Raw genomic sequence first — 22,423 nt, 5'->3', positions numbered from 1 at the left:
AAAACAAGAAACATTGTCTCCTCTACAAACATTTTAGCCCAGGTTTAATTAATTTCAATAAGATCATCAATTTGATTGATAACAAATCATTACAGAACAGTTCGAATAGGTCTAAACTTTTCTTGATGTTAACGACTTATAATCACCTTTATGTTAGGTCTTAAAGCTTTATTATCCTTAAATATAACTAGCATAGTGGACCATTAAGTGGGTGAAGTAATTTGAGATGATATTGATTGGGGTGACAGCCAAATTTTTAAGGTGCCGGAATTAGTTTTTGTAACATTTTTACACTGAATGCTCATATGATTTTTAAAATAAAATTTTTGTTTTCCAGGGGAGCTGTCTCAATTTTTCCAGTGCTTTTAAATTCTCAGCATTTAGGCATACACACAGCCTCTCCCAACTAGTATAAGTTTCCCTGCTAAATATAAGTAGTTCAAAGCAGTAACTTTCTTAAGGAGAGGAAAAAGGCTATCGACATGAAAGTTCTGGGCAGAGGATGGAGCCTCTGGCCCCCCTAGGGGCATCTCCAAGCCTGACTTCCCAACGAGCGTGAACTTTTTCAGGCTGGGTGGGTGGGCGGCCGCCGGCCAGCTGCCGGTTCTGCACCACGGCACAGCCTGGCTCGAAGGATGCAACTCGGTTCCTTCGGTCCTGCTCGGAAAGTACTGTTGACTTGGTGAATCATTTAGAATGTTGGGCCGAGGCCACCACGCACAAGGATAGTTTTCTATCCCCAGCCCCAGCTGGAGCCCCCATCCTGATGTTGGGGGTATCTTTGCGGGTCACTCGTGAGTCCTCAGACCCGGGCAGCGGGGAGTGTCCCAGCTGCGGACACTGCCTCCTGCGCCCTCTCGGAACTCCCATCTTGAAAGCTCTGTGGCAGCGTGGACATCACACCTCGGGGTCGGATTCCCCCACCCCACCACCCCACCCGCGGGACCCTGCCCGCCCTGCTGACCCGCCCCAAGTTGCCGAATAGCTCAGATGCTTGTCATATTTGCGGTCGCACCACTATGCAAGCTGTGCGCACGCTTCACTCGCTGCTGCTTTTGTCACTAGTCATTCCGTCATTTGCATGAGTATTTTCTAGAGTGTGAGGGGATTATTGGTGGGTAGTAGTGATCCCCTGGGTGAAGTGTCTCTTTTCCGCACCCCTTCTCTTTAAGCCTTAAGAGAAAATAAAGGGGGCGCTGGCCGGAGAAGGAGCCATGGGCCGCACTGCCACCCGGCGGTGTCTCCCGTGCTCCGCCTGCTCCTTCCTGCTCCTTCCTGCTCCTCTGGCAGCCGGGGGCCGCTCGGCATTTATCGCGCCTCCCGGGACCGCCGGGGGAGGAGGCGGGGCCGGGCTGAGGGGCGGGGCCGGGCGGTGCAGGGGCGGGGACTACTGAGCCCAGGCTAAGAGCTCGAGGGAGGCTCACTGGCCGCACGTCACTCCTGCACTGCGAGTGCTGGAGCACGAGCTGCCGCTCGCTGGGTCAGGGCGCCCCCTCCGCCCGCCTCCCGCTTCCTCCTCCTCCTCCGCTGCCTGCCGCCGCCGCTGCCTCCTCCTCCACCACCATTGTATAATGTTCCTAGCGCGCAGGCAGAGGACGGTGAAGTCTTAGCTTCGGTCTCGCTTCCTGCCTACTCCCCGGCACTATCCTCGGGCCCCCGGAGCTGGGTACTCCGCATGGAGCAGGAGTAGCTTGAGGAGTGGGCAGAAACCCCTCCTAATGCGTTAGTTCCCAGGTGGAACTGCATGTGGTAAGTTCTCCTGGCGCCCAGCTAGAGGCGATCCTCCGATGCTCTGGGCTCCCAATGGGTGGGGGCGGCGTTGGGACCCGGCCAAGGGCCGGGAAAGCCTAGAGGACAGAGGAGGCCCTCCCCCCGCAATCCCGAGCGGCTGCGAGGGTCTCTGGAGCCTCCGCGAGAGGGACCTGGGCTGAAGCAGGTACCCGGAGCAGAGCTCCCTCCGGCTGCCTTCCGGCCCAGCGCCCTTGGACGCTGGAGCGAGGGCCGGGGGACCCCCAGCGTACGACGGCTGATCCGCTGGGGGAAGGGCAGGGGACGGGCAGTCACGGACGCGGGTCAGGATGGGGTCGGGAGCTAACCGGAGCCCAGCAGTGAGACTGAGGGAGCTTGGAGCTGTCGGTTTTACAGCTGGGATGTGTGTGCGTGTTGTGGCGATTGTGTTGTGAACGTGCGAGACTTTCTCTTTTTTTGAAGCTCGGATTCCTGCCGCGAAGGCTGCCTCACTTTTGAGTTCTGTGCCCGGGTTTGCATCCAACTTGCTATGGTGTGTTTCTGTTTTCCTGTGTTTTTCGTTTAAAAAAAATCCCTCTCCGCCCTCATTTTGCCCGTGCACAAGTGAATTGATTTTGAATGTACATGTGTATTAAACTTAATGTCTCATTGGTTTTTAAGTTAGAAATCTACAAGTCATCTTGTTGGTGACCGCCTATGACTGAAAGGGAGGGGGTGGAGGGGAACCAGCTGTCCCAAGCCATGGACTTTGAACCATTAAGACAGGGTGTTTGGTCTAAGAGGGCCATTGCAAGGAAAGAAAATCATAAATGGTTCTTACGTTTTTCCTTGGCCATTGGCTATATACCTTTAGCAGAAGTAATAGTAATAGATTGAGATGGAGGTAGAGTCTGGGATTTAGTCTTAAGATGCACAAAAAGATTAGATATAGTTTGTCTTAGAATAACTTTTTGCTTTAACACTGGGTAGTTTCCGGATGTTTCAGGAGGTGGAAAGTAAGTTTTTACAGGCACTGCATGGGGAAGGGCAATCAGCAGGGTGAGACATCAAGACTCAGGCTAGAGCAGTTTTTATTTGAATCCAGTTGAGCAGCCCCAGTTGGTCTTAAGGAAGATAGTACATAAATGTTCTCAAGCTTTGTTCATGAAATATGCTTTTTGATTTCCCAATATATGTTAAGAAACGTCTATAATGTGTGTAAAGAGCCTAGAATTTGTAGTAGCCAATAGGATCCCTGAGGATCCCTGAGGCCTTAAGTGTTCAAAGTAGCCTATTATAATTAGGGACTAGTTTCTGACAAGAGTGAAGTGGGCTCTTGGCTCCACTCAACCCCTGGAGGACAGTCCACCTGAAAGCCTCGGGGTTGTTCTGCTGTTGGGTGGGGGGGGGGGGGCGGGGCGGGGGGGAGTTGCTGGGCTAACCAGAAGACATGTCTCATCACAAGAGCTCCTCCCATTCCTCCCCCTTTTTATAGCAGTCTGTTCTGATTTGAGTGTTCTAGGGTGTGCTGTGAGGATGAAAATACCCATCCTAAGATCCCAGCTTCTAACATGAGCAAGAATAGCTTGTTCATGGATCTCTGCTTTCCTGTTCATTTTATCAGTGTCTTAGTTGAAAAAAAAAAAGTGAGAGAAATGTTAGCAAGTTTTCCTTTTGCTTCATTGCTTTACTTAGAGGTATATGTTAATGTAAAGTTTGTTTATGTTGTTCATCAAGTTTGGAACCCTTTAAAATAATTTTTACTTCTTTCCCCTGCTCCTAATTAAAATGTGTATAACCATGTTGCACTTAGATGAGAAATCTTAAGAAATGGATTTGACAGCCTTTTTGTTTGTTTTAAACACTCAGCTCTGTTCCTTGCTTTACTACAACAGGTAGGAGAGAGAACTCACGTTTTAATACCAATCAACTGTAGACAAGAAGAGTCCTAGGGAACAGTTATTGTCAGGCAATTGTCACAGCTTCTTAGGTAACAGCTGCTCAAGTTTGTTTTTCCTTAAGAACTGAGAGGATATTAACTCAGATTTAGAAAATCTTTAGACTCCTGTTTGCTGAATTGCCTCCGTTGAAAGCTTTTTAAATTTAATTCAGAAGCAAAGATATAAATTTTACCCAGTTACCATGTGCTGATTATTAATAATGAGCAAAGTAAAATAGTATGTACTATGATAGTTTAAAACTCAGTCAAATTTGTGTAGTAACTGATAGCTTTTGGCATCCACTATTTAATTAATTTATTTATTTATCCTCACCTGAGGATATATTTATTGATTTTAGAAAGAGCGGGAGAAAAAGAGAAAGACATTGATCAATTGCCTCCCATATACTCCTGACTGGTAATCAAACCAGCAACCCAGGTATGTGCCCAGGGATCAAACCAGCAACCTTTTTGGTGTACAGAACAATGCTCCAAGCAACTGAGCCACCCAGCCACGGCATCCACTATTTTAAACAGTGATCCAGTGGCAGAGTAAAAGTCACAGCACTAGTTTAGAAACATGTGTGCACACACACAAAACGTAAAAAAGGTATAAGAGAGGTTGAAGATAAATACATTCATACAAGTACTTCAAGTTTTTTTCTGTCAATAAATAAAGTAACAGATTACAAATTATCAGTATCAAAGTATATTAAAGTTTACCCTCAGCCAAAGCATTTAATAGCTAAGGAGAGTAAAAGCTACAACAGGAACTTTTAAAGGTTTTTGTTGTGGTGGCGGTTTCTTATTCAAGGATACTAGTGAAAGTATAAAGTTTTATCTTACATTTCATTTATATCAGAAAAATCAAGTCAAGTTAGTCAGTATTACATACACATTAAAATATGTATAGATAAATATGGTATTTAAGGGTGAATTTTAATTCACTCATAGAATTTTTTAAAACTTTGCTGCTTACAGAAGTTTCGTGTTTATTATTATGGCATATCCTATAGGAAATAGCTATAGTTGCATTACTTTCTTGACAAAGGAGAGAGAGAGGGAGAGAGAATGACTGAGAGACTGACTTTCTCTCTGATTACTGAGTCCAAAGATCAGGTATATACAAAAGGCCCCGTAGGGCAAGCTCCAGTTTTATGTAAAAATTGCCTCACAATAAGGGGAACAGCCACCATCATAGAACTTTCTACTAATTAATACTGACCAACAAAACATGAAAATCTAAAAATGCATATGCACAAATCATGTATTTTCTACCCACTGTTAATAAACATTCCTCACACAATTGACAGAAACCCACTTCTGCTTAAGTGTGTGGATGTTTAATTTAGTTGTAATATTCTTGAAGGAAACGTCTACTAACCAAAGTTGGCACGTCTTTTTCAAAGGAAGTGTTGTCTCCAGTGGCCAGTGCAATTGGTATTAAAAGCAAACTTCTGCCCTCTGTGCAGATGCTGGGAAACCCTGTGAACAGAACTGTCCCCTGGAGCGCCCATCACTCATTGTGTAGAGCAGTGTCTTTTGCCATGAGCACTGTGTGGCAGTTCATTCTTTGTATGAATCTGTGAATGGCATATGTCAGGCCAGTAAGACAATATTCCTGTTCTGGGTAATAAATAGATGCCTTGTTTTGTTTGTGTGTTTTTTTCCTTGAAGATCACGAGACAAACAAAACATGCTTGGCTCTCTAAAACTTTCTTTGAACTACAAATAAAAATTGAAAAACAAAAGCACAATATTTTTGAAAACATGATTTCTAATAGGACAAAACAGATGCTTATTTTTTTAAATAAGCACCCTACACAGGCAGTGCAAACTCCCTTTTGGAAATTCTGCTCCCTTTGTGGTCTGAGGGCCTCTAAAGCTGGAAAGGCTCATTTGTCTCCTCTCAGGATCTTCTGTTCCTCGTCTGAACTGAATTGGAAATGCCTGCTAGGTGTCACTGAAGCAAACATCACAATTTGATTCATCTATTTTGGAACTTTGGGGTCACATAAGCTGTATTGTGCTTTCGGTTCCGAATGGAGTTGGCATCTGCTGCTCCCTTGTCTGGCCTCCTTTGCACTTGCATGCCATGTGTCCAGCGCTGGGCTGCCTCTGAGCAGGGGCAGCAGGATGAGGGGTGAGTGTGCCCAGCTCGGCGCCACCCTGAGTGGAGTGAGCTATGCGGATGCGTGGGGTGGGGGCTGGAGGGAGGAGAGTGCAGGACAGAGCTGGAGCTGACTGTGCAACTGCTACAGCAGGTCTGACTAGTTTTAGGTGCCCAAAGGCAGCTTTGTTTCTCTAGTAACTCCAGGTAGCAGCAAACCTAAGTTCTTAAAACGAACTCATGTCTGTATTATTATCTGTTTGCCTCCCTGCAAGCACTGGTAGCTTTGCAGAGTTACTGTTTAATTCGACGCTTTATTTCCTTTAAAAACCTTCATAGGTTTGTTTGTTTGTTTCTGAGGAGTTTCACATAGAATAGTGAAGGGGAATGGATCCTGGCTCTTAAGGACATTTTACACACACACACACACACACACATTTTATAGTGGGGCTGTGTGAACGTATTGAACAAAAGTAATAAGTTCTGCTTGAATATACAATAGTTAAAAAGTTGAATACTGAAACGTCACTCTCTGCAGATCAACCTTTAGCCCCTTGCTCTCTTCTCTGGCTAGCTGCTTATCATTCCACACCACGCTCCTGGGGCTTCGGGCAGGCCTGCTGGAGTACTCCACCCTGGTGTTTAGAAGGGTTGCCCAAGTTAAACTCAGGGAATCTGAAAGTCCCAAGGCCATCGCTACTCCAGAAGAGACTTGCATAAAATTCTAGCCACATTAACAAGATAACGAGGTGGCAACTGTTTTAAACTGATCTGTCCTCCCTGAGTGGTTATCCCATGTTATAATAATACATGATACAGATTTGCTCTTCAGATTTCTTTCCTTTTTTGAGGAGGGAACTTGCATGTATGTGTGTACTTCTGTGTCTTCCCTGCTGTCACAGAGAACCGAGCTGGCACAGGAATCTGAGCCCCACGGTCTGCAGCTGAAGAAGAAAGTTTTGCACCGCCTCTCTGCTTGCCACGAACCTGGTGATGGTCTTTTCTGAACAGTTTTTAAGACAGATTAATTGTTAAAGTATTTTTACCATCTCCAGAAATATAAAATAGATTTCATCTGGCGATGATTGTTTACTTTCTAACAGTAATTGGTTTACAAATTGAAGATGCAGATTCCTGGAGTAAGATAGGTGGGATGAATTGCAATGTTAGGGGGGCAATTAGACCAGTTTGGAGGCGGTATCTCTTTAAAGATCTTTGAAGATTCTTGAAGTTCAAGTATTAAGAGGTAGCTTCCTAAGAAAGTAAATATTTATTATATTCAGTATAGTATTCTGATTCTTTTTTTTTTTGTATTTGACTAAATGACTGTGTTTAAAGTTATATGGGTCATTAATTATCAACATACAGAAATCCTCCTAAAAAATACATTTGATCTCAAAATAGCCCCACAGTAAATAAAAATGAATGGCTGCCACATTTACAAAGTATCATCCACTGCCCTCAGGTTTAGTTTGTAGCCTCATTTCCTTTTTCTACTTTGTGAATTATTCAAGTGTATGATACAAAGTTTAAATTGTCTTTGTAAAACCTTATAACTAGCCTGCCTAATTCATCAAAGTAACTAAAGTAAATATTTGGAATATGTATGTTGCTTACATGAGACAGATATTTATATAGTAGAATAGTTATTTCCTCCCCTTTACATGCCTATTTGTATACTCATATGTCATATTATAGAAATTTGATAGTTTTCTTTTAAGAAATCCAGGTTTAGATGATATAATACAATGTTTAGATTCACTCAGTAAGTAAATAAATAACATTTCTCTGGTTTTCTTCTTTAGACCGCATGTGGAAGTTAAAAGATGAAATTATGTTTTGTGTTTGTGAGGAATATTTTATAGTATGTATTCTTTTAAGTTTTTTTTTTACAGTAATAAAGCATTCCAACTTTGATAAAAAATTAAAAACTAATCATAACCTTTAAGAACCTTCTGTAAAAACACTTTCTAATGTAGCATACTGAGTTTTTAATTTGTTTTATTCTTGGCCAGTAGTTGGCTAACAAAACCTAGAAGAAAACCTTTTGCTTTAACTAATGTGCAGTTTAATTTTTCACAGATTTGTTTTAACAAACTACATTTACCTGTTTTAGTGTGACTGTTTTATATATCTGACAGCCCTCTTTAAAAAAAAAAAGTCAGATATTTTTGCCAAAACATTTGGTTTCTACCTTAAGTCATTTCCCCCCTTGACATTGTTTATTAAATGCCTCTGGTGTGAGGGAAAAACAAGGTATCTTTAGGGGGTGGGGGCATTGACACCAGAATCCCATCCAAGCAATTACAAATACAGGAGAAAAAAAATATTTTCATTATGCATAGGAATGGGGGTGGGGTGAGGCTGGCTAATCTTTCCAAGCACATAATCTTAAGGGAAAGAAATTCAAACCTAAGAGTTCCTTTCCTTTATCTTAATGAGGCTTTAAATTCAGCTAAGGATGTGTTTCTGACACCAAATTAGTATGAAGTAACATCATAATTTAAATGATTAATTATTTTTAAAAACACTATAATATGTTCATATTTACCAAGTTTCAAATGGAAATATTGGTGATAACAGTTCATCACTTATGAACATTATTACTGAACATACATCACAGAACCTGAATTTGTAATTTGAATAGAAAGAATTCCAGCAAGTAGTTGTATAGTAACTTGCCCCATTATCTCTCTGAGGTTAACCATGTTGCATTTTATAATTTAATAACTTCTCCCCAATATGTTTTATGATGTTTTCCCTAATAACTGCCGATCTGTTCAACATGTAAGTAATTTCCTGATATTAAGAAGCAATAGGATTATTGAAGGCTTTTCTATACTAGTAAAATTCTTAATGCTTACCTTGAGACTACTCATTGTGTGGTTGGGGCTCCGCTTTAGTACCCCCAGTGGAAATTCTGAACTGTTAGCTTCTCTAAGTCCACATCTTAATAACATAGGTTTGTATGTTCGTTATTGTGTGTGTGTTCTCACCTCAGAAACCCTCCATAAATTTTAGCCATCGTTTTTGAAACATCAGTGTTTCTTATATAAGGGCAATAACCTTTTCAACATACAATATTTCCAGGATTTGAACCCATAGCATAATATAATTTAGTTTGGCCTAAGCAAGGCTCTTGGCTTGCTTACCAATGTCCTGCAGAGACCAAAATTTGGGAACAGTCTTGGAAATGTGTATACTCTTGAGAGACCTGTAGGTAGAAAATGCTGTGAATGAGACTTCAGGAGTGCCTTGTTGCTCTACTGCGCCCCCTTGTGGCTGAATGTGGAGTGCTGTCTTTTGAGTTCTGACTCCTACTGGGCATGCTTGTTTACATAGAGCACTAATAGTTTTCTTCTGTGTAAAATAATCCATAAAGTTAATAAAATAGTTCTCAGTGAAAATGTAAATAGTTTATTGTGCTTACTTGCTTTTGTAAATTTATAGGATAGCAAAAATATGTATAGGTGTGTTGTATGTTTTTAACTTTTTGTTATGGAAAATTCCAAACATACTGAAAAGTAAAGGGAAGAGCACAATGCTCCCCCTTGTACTCATCACCCAGCGTCAACAGTTATCAACATTTTGTCAGTCTTGTGTCATCTACACCGCCACGTATTTTTTTCTAAAGTATTTTAAAGCTAATTCCTTATATCATATTGACTATGTTTTTGTTAACCTTAAGTTCAGAAACTATAATTCTGCCCAGTCTTTTACTTGAAGGATGCGGTTCTTTCAGCCACAATCCCTAGGTAAAATAAAAGAACTGTTAGTACTTCCACTGTCTTTGGCTTCTTCTTGGCTGGTATCCCTAGCTTCATACGAGTTAGGTTGAAAATCTAAAATTCCCAGCTGTTGGAGGAACCAATAAGACAGGATATTGAAACATTTTATACTACTAGACAGTTACACTCTTAAAACCCATTTTTCTTTCCAGATGTTTATTAACCAGACCAGAATTTATTCCAGAGAAATATTTACCTGAAACATTATCTCCCAGAATTTGACTCCATTTTGCCTACTAAGTGCAGTTTGTTGTCCAGCTGTGAAAGTTTTTTCAAGAGAACAGATTATATTTAACAAAACAATAGTTCCAGAAACTGTCTTTAACTTAATACAAGTGTGTTAAAATCTTGAGCGGGAAAGCTAGAGTTCCTTAAAATGTGGACTTCAGAAGACTTCCCCAAACAGTAAAAGTCGTTTGTTTGTTTGTTTGTTTGTTTTTTAAATTCACTTAGAGGTTGACTTCCTGGCTGAACTTCCGTTTATCTCCAGGCTTTGAGATGCTGTCAAAAAAGCAAAGGCGATTGTTCCCGTGGGTTTCCTTCGAAAGTCAGTGTCTGGTGATTAATAAGTTGCGGGTGCGGTGCCCTGCGGCCGAGCCCCTGCACAGGGGGAGAGGCGGGAGGAGGCGCGCAGCAAACAGTGGTGTCGGGTTACAGCTGCAGAATAGCGCCCCAGCGTGCCTAACTGGCTTCATCTAGTGACTGGCTTCATAATGACATTGCTGATTTGTTAGGGAAGGCTTTGCCTTACTTACCAATTAGCATGGATGTTACTGCAGGGACCTCATCCTGGATGAGCTTTGGTTAAAAAAAAAAAAAAACAAAAACAGCCTTCCCGATCCAGGCAGCTTTAGGGGTTCTGTTACTAACATCGCTTGTCTTCTGGGAGTCTCTACCCCGGTCTGTAAATAACAGGAGAGGCTCTTCGCTCCCCCCGCAGTGAAATTTCCCCCTGTATATGCCATTCCCCTGGGCCAGAGGCAGTCGCTTTGGAGTCTGAAGGCAGCTTTTGGAAGGAGTGCTGGTCCTCCCCCCTCCTTCTCCCGGGGCCTCACCAAATTGCCACCTAGACGCTGGGGGTGGGTGGGTGGGGGGAACTATCACTATTCCTGTGCTTGTCACTGCAGTACCCACCCTTGGATAGCAAATCCTTGGAGGATTCACCAGTTTCTCTTAGCTAGCTCTCTGATCCTGCCATGTCCTTTATGGGTGGCCTTGTTCCCCTGGTGTTTTTTGTTGTTCCTTGGGGGAGGGAGGGTGTTAAAAGCATAGACATTATCAGATTTCTGAGTCCTGTGTATTTTTTAAGATGTAGTATTTTAACAGTGTAGAAAGTTCTTTAAGCAAATGTGTGTCGTCGTTGTCTACCCTTTCCACACCCCGCACCCCCACCCCCTACCCCTACCCCCAGCATTGAAATAGGATCAGCTTTTCCTTCCTGCCTGGGAGTTGCTGTGTGAGAATCTGAGGGTAGAAGAATCATGTCTCACAGTTCTGGCCCATGGCTGGTGGGAGGTGTCTTCTTAGGAACAAAGGCTCTCCGTTTGGACCACCTCAAAAGCAGGATCCAAAACGCATCTTGGGGTGACTGGGTGGGGTGAGGAGAGGAGAAATGAGAATATTCTTTTATAGAAGTTGTCTCAAAACCATTTCTGGCCAACCTCTCTCTTCTGGTCTTGGAAGTCTGTCACACACAAAATTTTGCCAGGGGCTCTTCCTTCTTCTGCCAGTACCCCTAAAAGAAATGGAAAGAATTTGTGTTTCCACTTAAAGGACTTTGGGTTTTGGTGACACAGGATGACAGAGTGAGGAAATAGCTTCTGCTAGCCTCTTTGAAGACACTCGTTAGACTTCTTAGCTTCTTTCTTCAACTGAGGTAGATCCATGGGCACAAATCATTGTTCTGAATTGTCATTGTTATAAATGCCTCATTTTTATATTATCAGTCAACATGGGCACTTCTGGACTCTTCAGCAACCAGGGGTCACACCTGTGGGCACATTGGAGTTGAAGAGATTAGCAATGTGGCTTCTTAAAGCCCCCTTTTAAATTAGGAGCCTTGTTCTTGAGAGCTATTAACTAGTGTTTAAAAAGTTGTGTGTGTGTGTGTGTATTTTAAGTATAGCTTACATATCCTAAGTGTACAGGCCAATGACTTATCCCAAAGCAAATACCAGTGTTTTCACCACCCAGGTGCGGAAGTAGAACGTGACCAGCTCCCCAGAAGCCACGTGCCCCACTGGTAGCTACCCTTCCCCGACTGCGGACACCGTGACTTAGTTCTGCCTGTTGAGCTGACTTTTAAAACAACATGTTACTTAATTGCAGAGTCCACTACACTCATGAGGAGGGAAGACACTAGATTTCTAGTTGTTATTTACTAGTCCAAAAGGAAGTTAGAACAAGCTCTTAAAAATGTGTACAGGTTAGGAGTCAGTTGGGCCTTGAGGTGTTTCAAAGTAATGACTTCTGGGATCCCCTGTTGCCCAGTCTTTGTGACAAGCATTCCTCTGTCTGGGTGTTGCTGAGCTGGGAGCCGTTTCCACCTGCTCCCCATGCACAGGGCCAGGTGCCTCCCCTCTCTGCTGCCTTATGACGATGTGGTCAGTCCCACCTTCCCCAGTCATGTCCTCCCTTCAGAAATTGGGACCAAACTATCCATTTTGATCCCTTTTAAAGACCCTTTGTAGCATTAATTCCCTGGATACTGAATAGGATAAGATGGGAGGTTTTCCTTCTTCTGAAGTAATGACTGTTGCCTGGGATGAGTTTAGTTAAAGCAAAATGCAATATTTGCATCTTGTTTTGGACCAGCACAGTCAGAAAGCCAGAAAGGCAGCCCTGATGTTGGACTGAGGAGGCTCCCGGTTCAGGCCTCTCACAAGCCCCAGCTGTGATGCTGCCCAGGGAGGTACCACAGCCCCTGCAGGGCCCTGCCAGGCAGTGGCTGCCAGGCTCTGGGTATCCGGGAAGCACTAGTGGCCAGCAAGGGCTCTAGTGAGCCTGCAGGTTCAAGCCGTGGGTTTTGTCGTTGTTAGTGGGGCTGAGAGAAGTGAGAGTTTGTACAAGGAGATTTAGTATTCTTAATTTTAAAATCATAACATTTATTTTGACAGTCCAAACAACATTAAAGGAGAGGGGTTTTTTAATTGTTTTTTAAGGCATAGCTTAAATACATAGTTGAAAAACATTGAATTAAAGAGAACATTTTTGATTGCTGTTTTTATAAACATTTGCATTTTTTTCCCCTTAATGCCTCAAAAATCTAAAAGCTGTGAGTTGTTACCCTTTGAACACATAGGTGCTATTTCAGTTCCTTTTTGGACGCTGGGCACAGGCCTCACTGCCATTCACTCACATAAGATCACAGCAAGAATCCAGGCCCCACTGAGCCAGGAGGATCTTATAGGTCAGTCTGAGAAGCTGAACTTGATCAATAAAATTGAGCCAAAAACATCTCAATTCTGCATCTTCTTTTTTTTAATTGTCAGTTGTCAGTTGCCATCATAGAAACGCTGTTTGTTCTTTTTTTCTTTTCTGGCTTAGAAACAGATAGGGCAGACCTTCAGACTCAAGTTTAATTGAGTAACGATATTCTCAGGCCTAAGCATGAAATGGCCAGATGGGGGGAAAAGAAAGTCATGGGTCTCAAAGTGAGGTTCCCCAGATCAGCATCACCTGGAAACTTGTTGGAAATGCAGTTTCTTAGGCCCCCACTAGACCTGCTGAATAGACTTGGGGTGGAGGGCAACAGTGTGTGTTAACATGCCCCCCGGGTGAGTCTGACGCTCACCCAAATGTCAGAACTAAAGAGAGGTGTTCACAGGAGAGCTTTCGGTTCAGAGCTTCCCTGCCCACCCGCTGAGCCCCGGGTCCCAGTGAACTTCCTTAGCCAGGTCCAGCCTCTAGGGCTGTCACCTCTCCCCTTTCTCACCGCCTCCCTCCCTCACCCAGTTCACACTCAGGGCCAAAGACACACGGTCTCTGTCTTTGTTTACGGTCCTCCTCTGGCTGTTCCTCAGTGTCTTTCCTCTTTCTTTCCATTTACCATTGACTTATTCAGCCACAGTTTAGGAAGCATCTTCAGTGTGTCAGGGTCTGCCCTGTCCTGAGGGCACAGAGGTGACTGGAACAGACAGTCTGTGCCTTCCAGGGGCTTACCTCCTGGGGTGGGAAACAGACATTAAAGAGACAAGCCCACCTTAAATATAAATATCAAATCCTGTCTCCAGCAGTCTGATCACCACAGTCCCTAATAATATCTCAGATCCCTTATTGTGGAAGTCACTCAAAATTTTGAAATGCAAACCCCCAGGTAGTCAGATAATACCATCTCCTGTTCCTGAGTCCCTTTTCTTCTGAGGAATCTTCTAGAGACCTTTGTTACTTTTGATTATCTGCGCAAGGGGATTGTAGCTTTCTTGAGGCAGCTGGGTCCTTCATAATGATAGCTGCACAATTGAAAAGCCAGGTTTGGTATATAGAGTTTTATTCTGTATTAAACTTCATGGAGAACTCTGGAAGAGAAGTTTTCATTTACATTGCTTCCTGTGAGGTTTTTTTTCCTTTTCCTTTCAAAACTTTGTTTGCTGTAGTTAAATAGTTTCTAAAATTTATGTTAAGAAAAATCAGCATGCTAGGAGTTCATTTCTAACAAATTTATTGGAGAAGGGAGGGTGTTTTATCTCGTACCTTTTATTAAGAGCCACTGAAATTTCAATAGAAGAGTGCCTGTGGTTAGTTTTAGGCCCTTTTGCGGGCACCCACCTCCCTCTTCCACTTGGGCATCTCTAACCAGCCCTAGACTCAAGGGTCCCTTTTGGGTCTTGGAAAGATTGGGTAGAAAACATGGGCTTTGGGCTTGGGTCTTCACAAGCTGTGGAGGAGACAAAGGGGGATGTCCCACTTCAGGGTGGCCTAGAAACCAGGCTTGTCACAAGCCCCTCCTTTTGGTGAACTCCAGGCACTGGGGCCTTTTGTACAGGAACAGCAGAACACCCCCTTCCTCCAGTTACCTGGAAGCCCTTAATGAGCTCCAGCTACTGCTTCATCTTGCAGCTACCGCCTAGTGAGGCCTTTTGATAGGTCACGTGCCTCTCCAATAGCCTGCTTCAAGAGTGATTGTTATTTCGTTCGAGTGCCTGAGAAAAGAGGCTTCTGAGGAGCTGGCCACTCTGGCTCTGGCCAGCCTGAGCTCCAGGCCCTGAGATACCATTTGGCTTCTTGCCCTCAGGTTCTTGAGAGGCTTGTATTTTCTTGTTTCAATTGTGCCCTGCTCCAAGAAGGTGGAGAGTGAGTTCTCGCTAACCTTCCACTTCTAGGAGTTGGAGGCCTCTTCTGAAAACAGTCAGTAGGAAGACTTGATCCTAAACAGACTTAAACACACTTTGGGCAAATTTTAACTTTTTTTAAATTAATTTTAATTTTTAAGTTAAAATGTGAACTAGATTTTTATTATGTTGCATTTTATTCCTTTCTTTAAAGCTTTAGCTAGAATTGGGATTACAAATCATGATTGTGTGGATTTTGCAATCTTACTGGGTGTGTGGAGCTAGTTTTGCCTCATAAAAAGAGACAAAGAAATGAAGGCAAACCTGATTTGAGACATACTCTGTCATGGGCCCTTATTTACACATTTGAAAAGCATCCAAGATTCAATTTGTCTGTCTATTCCTGCTCACAGATTCTGCTTACACAGGCCCTCCTCATTCCCTATCCAGACAGCATTGCAAGTGTCTGACCAGGCTTTTCCGAAATCATTAGGGTTATCATGCAGCTATGACCAGCTGGATCATTCTAATTGGAAATTAGGTGCTCACATTGAAATCTCTCTGAAAGCTTTTCTGCAGATCTTCAGATATGGAAATTCTGCTAAATGCCTGTAGTATTGCATGCTTTGTAAATATTTGAGTTCCATAGATTCAATGATTATTTCTAGAGAAATGGTGAGTTATTGAGAAAATCCTGTTATTCTAGCAACAAGACTTTAAAAGACAGTTCTATATCAATGACCAAAACAAAAGGAAAGTCTATACTATCTTACCTTAGTGTTACCTTTCCTCAAGAAAGCCAGTAAATAAAATTCAAAGTAGCAATGAGCTTACTAATTTGTTTTTTTTGTTGTTGTTGTGTATTTGGTTTACATGTTAGGACAGAGTTTCTAAAACTTACTGTGATGAAGAACCATCTTGTTTAGTTTATTCCCCCACCCCCACCCCCTTCATAGACTGAAACTTTAGTAAAACACAATGAAAATAATTGCTAGAGAAATGAAATAGAATAAGGATATTAAAATAGAATCCTCATTTTCTATTAGATTTACAGACATACAGTTACTCTTAAATTTACTCTAAAAGTTTCTAACTAATACAGTATCTCTACTTACCTCATCATGGACCAGTAACAATGAACAGACTGGCACCATCTATGGGCCACAGTTCGAGAGACACTGTTTTAGAGTATATGTATGTTACTGGTCCAAAGTCCTTGTGCCTGGCACTTCAAAAGGCCAAAACTCAAACATCAGAGTTTAAAGTAAGGAAAGGTTTATTGATTGAGAAGGTGCCAACCGAGAAAGACGGAAGACTTATTGGTGCCTCAAATCCATCATAAGAGAGTACAGAGTTCAAGCATTTTTTATGTCAAAGGAAAGGGAAATAGGAGGAGCAAAAGGTGATTGACCACCACAGATATCTGGGTGCCAGCAGGGGTCCGAGGAAGATTGTGCTTTGTCTGTTGATCCTAGTTAATGTGAGTTCAGTCAGGAGGTTCCTGCAAATCTTTGATAAACCAGACATGCTTCCCTTATCTCCTTGGGAGAAGCATGTTCTAGTAAGGGGCTGTTTTTGTAAAACTCAAGCCATAGGCAGAATTCCTCTAATGATGAGCATGTCTATATGCAAGACTAAGCAGATGCTATTAGCCTGAAGGCCATAGGAACAAAGCAGGCCTGAACAAGATGGAGTCTGAGAGGCTAAGCATTTCACTGTTACATGTATACATTTGTGTACTTTGTCACATAATGTTTAAATGTCTTGGGTCTGATCACATCATATATAACATAGATCATCTAACACCTTTATATGAGAATTAAATGCAGTTAGAGAGCTTTTGGCAAAAGCAGAATTTCTCTGGAAGTGAGAATTTAGATACTTAAATTGTAATCAAATGCAAATAATATAATTGTGAATACAGTTATCTGTTTCAAAACACAGTTGTCCAGTAACACTTCTAAATGGATAAAGTAGAAAGTGGTTTTGTAACGTGAAATGAAATCACTTCCTCTCTAATTCACACCCAAGTTTAAATGGGCACAGATACTTTAGGTAGGAAATGTTTTATGCAAAGTGTATATACAAATGAGACTTTTAGCACTAAACAGTAGGAAATGTTTCTGTCCTGTGAGGTATTAGATAAACAAGTTGTTACTTTCATACTTTCATTGCCTTAAGGAACAGTTAATTATGGGACTAGCCTTTGGTTCTAGTGATTGACAGTCATTTTCTTAATGTTTATAAAATGGGGGAGTGTTTCATACAAGTAACCCCACATTTTGATGAGCATTAACAAATTCTCAAGCCGATTCTGACATTGATGAGTTGTAGCCGTCTTCATATTTCTCTCCTTGAGACTGAGGCACATGAACGTAGTCACCCCATGTGGGACTTGTATGCCAGGCTCTGTGACCACCTGCATACCTGTCTGCCTTGAGTGGCCTTCTTTAACAGAGTGTTGGAAGGGATTTCTGTGAAGTTTTATTATGGTTAGTCTTAGTCCTTTAGGATGAGACTCATAATTCAAAATGATGATGAGGTGTAGGAGAAATTTTTGAGCCCCGTGAAGACCAGGCTTTATTCCACTGAGGGACTCCCCAGTGCCTGGCAGAGCACCCAAGACAGCACAGATGTGGAATGAGTTAATAATGAGGACTGAATGAGGTGCCATCAAAATCAGCCGAGACAGTTCAGTAAAAGGCAAGTCACTTTTAAAAGAAAAATTGAGTAACTACAAAGCCTTTGTATGTGAAGATACCAGAAAGAGTGGCATTGAGGAAAGGGTCACCAGGCGTCCATGGCTAAGTGTTGTAGAGGGGGTGAGCGAGCAGGCGCGGGCTTCGCCTAATTAGAGCCATGTCCCCTCATCTGGATGACATTAAGGACAACTTCCTTGATTAATAGGTAGAAATTAAGGTCTATGAAGCAAAGGCCAGTGAACTTGCAATTGTTCTGTTTAGATGGTAGAAGCTCTGAGTGGAAGGACGGCTCTCCAGAAGGTGCAGCCAGCCGAGGGGGTCTTCACTAAGGCCAGGGCAGGTGAGGGGGCACCTCAGCCGAAGCTGTGAGCATCAGGCAAGGTAGGGCAGGGGCTAAAATCCAACCTGTTCCCAAATGCTAAGGTCTGAGATATGAGATTGTTGTTTCTTTGAAATACATACACATCTCTGAAGGCACAGTATGTACTTTCTTATGAAATGTCTCAAGTACCCAAATAGCAATGCTTATAATCAGAGCAAATTATTTTCCAATTAGTCCAGTTGCATTCAGACATAACTGTATGCAGTGAAATTTAGCCATGGAAAAACTTGGGCTGGGAAATCCACATTCCTCTACTCGTTCTAGACTGAAAAGCAGTGGCAGCTCAATCACTGTGGTCATTTAACACAGGCCAACAGCTTCACCACGTGTCCCCGGACAGAAAGGCTCTATGCATAATGGGGAAGGAAAAGGCATTTTGAAAGCACACACAGTTCTACCAAAATTGTACATGTTCCCTCTTCTCCAGGTTGGTTCTTTTAATCATTTCAGATGTGTTCAAGCTGTAACCTATGACACCTTTATCCATCTAGGTCATAGCATTGTGTTTTCTTGGGTTTTAAAAATAAATCTGTCTGGGGGAGGGAAATTCAACCTGCATGGTAGTGTTAGGCAAGCGCAGGAGCTGAGAAAGTCAAAATTACGGTTGCCATGGAAATGTTGAACTGGTCTGGGTGGTACACATTTCCCAAGAAATACATGCACCAGACTACATAGTGATAAAAATTGTTCCACAGTCATACAAAACTAGATTTCCCAATTCTCTTACTCTAAAAAGTCTTCCCCCAATTAATTCATCTGTTCTAACAAAGCCTGGGCAAGGAACTAGCAGAAGTCCACATACTGGCCTCTGAATCAGCACCTTTTTTATGGTAGCAATGAGTTCTCCTATGATTAATTCCATTTCCTTCCTTTCTCCTTCGCAGATATATGTTGGGTAAAGGAGGAAAGCGGAAGTTTGATGAGCATGAAGATGGGCTGGAAGGCAAAATCCTGTCTCCCTCTGACGGTCCATCCAAGGTGTCTTACACCTTACAGCGCCAGACTATCTTCAACATTTCCCTTATGAAACTCTACAACCACAGGCCCCTCACAGAGCCCAGCTTGCAAAAGACCGTCTTAATCAACAACATGTTGCGGCGGATCCAGGAGGAGCTGAAACAGGAAGGCAGCCTGCGGCCCGTGTTCACCCCCTCCTCCCAGCCCAGCGACTCGCTGAGTGACAGCTACCGAGAGGCCCCGCCCGCCCTCAGCCACCCCTGCGACCTGGGAAGCACTACGCCCCTGGAGGCCTGCCTCACCCCGGCCTCGCTGCTCGAGGACGACGATGACACTTTTTGCACTTCCCTGGCCGTGCCGCCCACGGCTGCTACCAAACTCTCACCTCCAGCTCTCCCGCCGGCAAAGGACAGCTTCTCCTCAGCCTTGGACGAGATCGAGGAGCTCTGTCCCACATCTACCTCCGCAGATGTCGCCATGGCCGCGACTGACAGCTCGAAAGGGGGCGCCTGCGAGTCCAGTGTCCCGAGACTCGATGGGCTCCAAGAGGGCCGCCCTGACGACCCGAAACTGATGGACTCTCTGCCTGGGAATTTTGAAATCACCACGTCCACGGGATTTCTGACGGACCTGACCCTGGACGACATCCTGTTTGCTGACATTGACACGTCGATGTATGATTTTGATCCCTGCACCTCCGCGTCGGGGACGGCCTCGAAAATGGCCCCCGTGTCTGCGGACGACCTCCTCAAGACTCTCGCCCCGTACAGCAGCCAGCCCGTCGCCCCGAGTCAGCCTTTCAAAATGGACCTCACAGAACTGGACCACATCATGGAGGTGCTCGTCGGGTCCTAAGTCCCAGGGACCCCGTGACTGTGCCCACCCAGGCCCTGCGAGTGTCCCCGCGCCCTGACAGCTCTCTGCACTGTGCATGCACCCTTGCTTGCCTTTTTCAGAGAAAAAGAACATTTTACAAAAGGATCACACTAGTTTTTGCTTTGAGCAGAGTTGGAGTGCCTTCATCCAAGTATGACCACTTTTAGTATGCTTTTTTGAGTGGTTCCTCAAAGACCTACTGCCCTGGAATCGGAAAGAATACATTTGAAGACAATGTTGCTATATTGAATGGCAAAAATAAACAGTTCAAGTGAAGCACAAGGAATAAGTTGGGAAAGCTGTAAATTGCATGTGCATATTTGTCTATTTTTTCTATAAGTTTTATTGCAAGAGGTAAAAAAAGTATATATATATATATATATTATTTAGATAATCTCAGTACCTTTTCTGGCATTTTCGCCCTGTATAGGTTGACTTGGCAATTCAGCCTTTTTAGAGGCATTAACTCCTCGTAAGTGTTGCATTTACATGGCTGTTTAGAAACTGCTGCCCAAATTTATTTTATATTTTTGTACAGATTCTGCAGTTTATGATATTGTTTTTCTAAAAAACAAATGCTGTTTATACATATGAGATAGCTATTTTGATAGGATTTGCTCACATAGTTCCTGCAAACTTCAGATGTACAAGTTGCACTTGTACTTTTATAGCATTGTAGTGTTTTATATGTGTTTGGTGCAAAGAGAAAATTGGATCAAATCGATCCAGAGTTGATGTCCCCACATGCAGACACATACACATACACACACACACAGCGCTTCAAGAAAGGGCCAGGCAATATCACACCCAAATTTCACAGGCACCGACCTCCTGGCATGAACACCCACCAGCACTGTGACTTCCAAAGCCAGAGCCACATCTGCTCATCAAACTTGCATTAAGCAGTTGGCGGGAGGTGGCCTTAGAGCTCGGAGTCAAAGTGATGGTTCTCTTTAGCTCCCTCTCTTGAGGGGAAGAATACCGAATACTCACTGTATTTATGCCAAGTTTGTGCTTTTAATTGTTTTTTTTTTTTTAAACAAAAACCCAAATCTTTCCTTTTTGGCATAATTTTTATGATGACCTGAAATTTTACATGTGAACAAAATTTTATGAAAAGCAACCAATCTCTTCATGGAACTAAACCCTATTGCAATGCTTAGGGCTCCTAAGGAAAAAAGAAACCGCCCCCAGAAGGCATCCACCATGTTGCCCAATCGTCTTTCCCAGCTTCCCTTCCCTAGAGCTTTCGTTCCCGCTGTTGCTAAGTGCTGAAAATGGTATCTTCATGATCACCACAGTGAGCCTGGCTCACCTCGGCCTAGCCTGGGACGCACTCTTGGAACAACCATGGCTCTTGAACCTAGAGTTGGTCCCATTATGTCACAGCTTCCAATCTGGTTGCTTTCTTGAATCAACTGCTTTAACTACACTTTACAAGGCTGTTTTACCCAAATATGCAGACAGGACTTTCTATGCATGTTTCTCCTCCTTCCCCCTTATCCAGCCCTCCCCCCCCCCCCCCACACACACACATACTTGAGAAGTAGCTTTTTATTCCTAGAAATGCACATTTAATTTTAAAACATTTGCAATGTATCATGCTTGTTGCCGAAGTTGTTTATGGCCTTTTCCTTTCAGTTTTTTTCTTTCTTCCCAATGGTACTTTCGCTGGTTACATCCTATATTGTTGAAATGCAGATGGCTTCTTTAGGAATAACTTTTATATTTATTTAAGAATTTTTAAATTATGGGATTTGTGTTGTTGTTGTCTTTGTTGTTAGTCATTTGTCAATATTCAGTCACCAATTCTGCTCACTTCTTGCCATGGATAAAATTGAGTCTTTCTGGCCAATTAAAAAAGACAGCTTTATAAAATGGCACTTTAAACAAGCCATAGATAGTTTTATTTTTATAATGCACATGGCAAAACAAATACATTTGTGATGAAGGAACTGCTCATCAAATCAAAGATTCCTCGTGTATGTTATGATTAAATCTTTCTACATCCTAATTTACCCTCCCCCCCCCACACACACACTTGAATGTGTTTTTAAAGGCTAATTATCAACTCCGTAGAGCAGTGAGAAACAGATCAAATTGCTCTTGTCCTCCTACAAGCAACCTCCACTGGGACACCTCTTACTGCTACAGATGTGTCATCTCCTTTGATAGGACCAGGGACCATATATATAGTTAAGGTGAGGGTTGTTGTAAATGCTTCCAGTGTCACTGTGCCTGTCCGTTACAAGAGCTTCCCTTTTCCGTGGAGAACAAGTCAGCCCAGATGCCATGCTTTTGATAACTGCGGACCTGGTGAACTCACCACATGCTGCACACTTATACATATGTATACATACACAATAGTGTTGATTATTCCGAACAATAACAGGGTAAGGCGGTTGATTTGCCATTGTTAAAAACTGATTTACAGTAACTTAGAACAACTGTACTTTGGTTGGATTAGCAAATCATGTGTTTAAACAAATCCCATATGTTGGGCAACAGTTCAAATAAGCACAGCGAAGTGTTGCCCAAATGTGGTTCTCTGATTCTCGTATTTGGAAGGCTGGGCTTCAAAATCAAAACAGCAACAACAAAAAAAGACAACAGCAGGCAAATGCTTGTTAACTCTGGACACCCTTGCCATAAATTCGCAATATTCAAGGTC

General features: G+C 42.9%; 1 protein-coding gene across 1 annotated transcript; it reads left to right on the top strand.

Moving 5' to 3' along the window:
- Nucleotides 1-1,438: 1,438 nt before the first annotated feature.
- Nucleotides 1,439-20,127, top strand: SERTAD2 (SERTA domain containing 2). The gene is made up of 2 exons (XM_090281396.1): nucleotides 1,439-1,749; nucleotides 18,804-20,127. Exon 2 carries the CDS (start codon nucleotides 18,808-18,810, stop codon nucleotides 19,729-19,731), a length of 924 nt encoding a protein of 307 aa, XP_090137522.1. The 5' UTR covers nucleotides 1,439-1,749; nucleotides 18,804-18,807; the 3' UTR covers nucleotides 19,732-20,127.
- Nucleotides 20,128-22,423: the final 2,296 nt, after the last annotated feature.

This window comes from Furipterus horrens, unplaced genomic scaffold (genome assembly GCF_987537825.1).
Source record: "Furipterus horrens unplaced genomic scaffold, mFurHor1.1.pri manual_scaffold_6, whole genome shotgun sequence".
In the NCBI taxonomy this organism is placed as follows: domain Eukaryota; kingdom Metazoa; phylum Chordata; class Mammalia; order Chiroptera; family Furipteridae; genus Furipterus; species Furipterus horrens.
This window is presented reverse-complemented; position numbering and strand designations above follow the sequence as displayed.

Excerpts from the sequence above, each read along its gene's own strand:
- SERTAD2 (XM_090281396.1), top strand. The coding sequence starts at position 18,808 with ATGTTGGGTAAAGGAGGAAAGCGGAAGTTTGATGAGCATGAAGATGGG.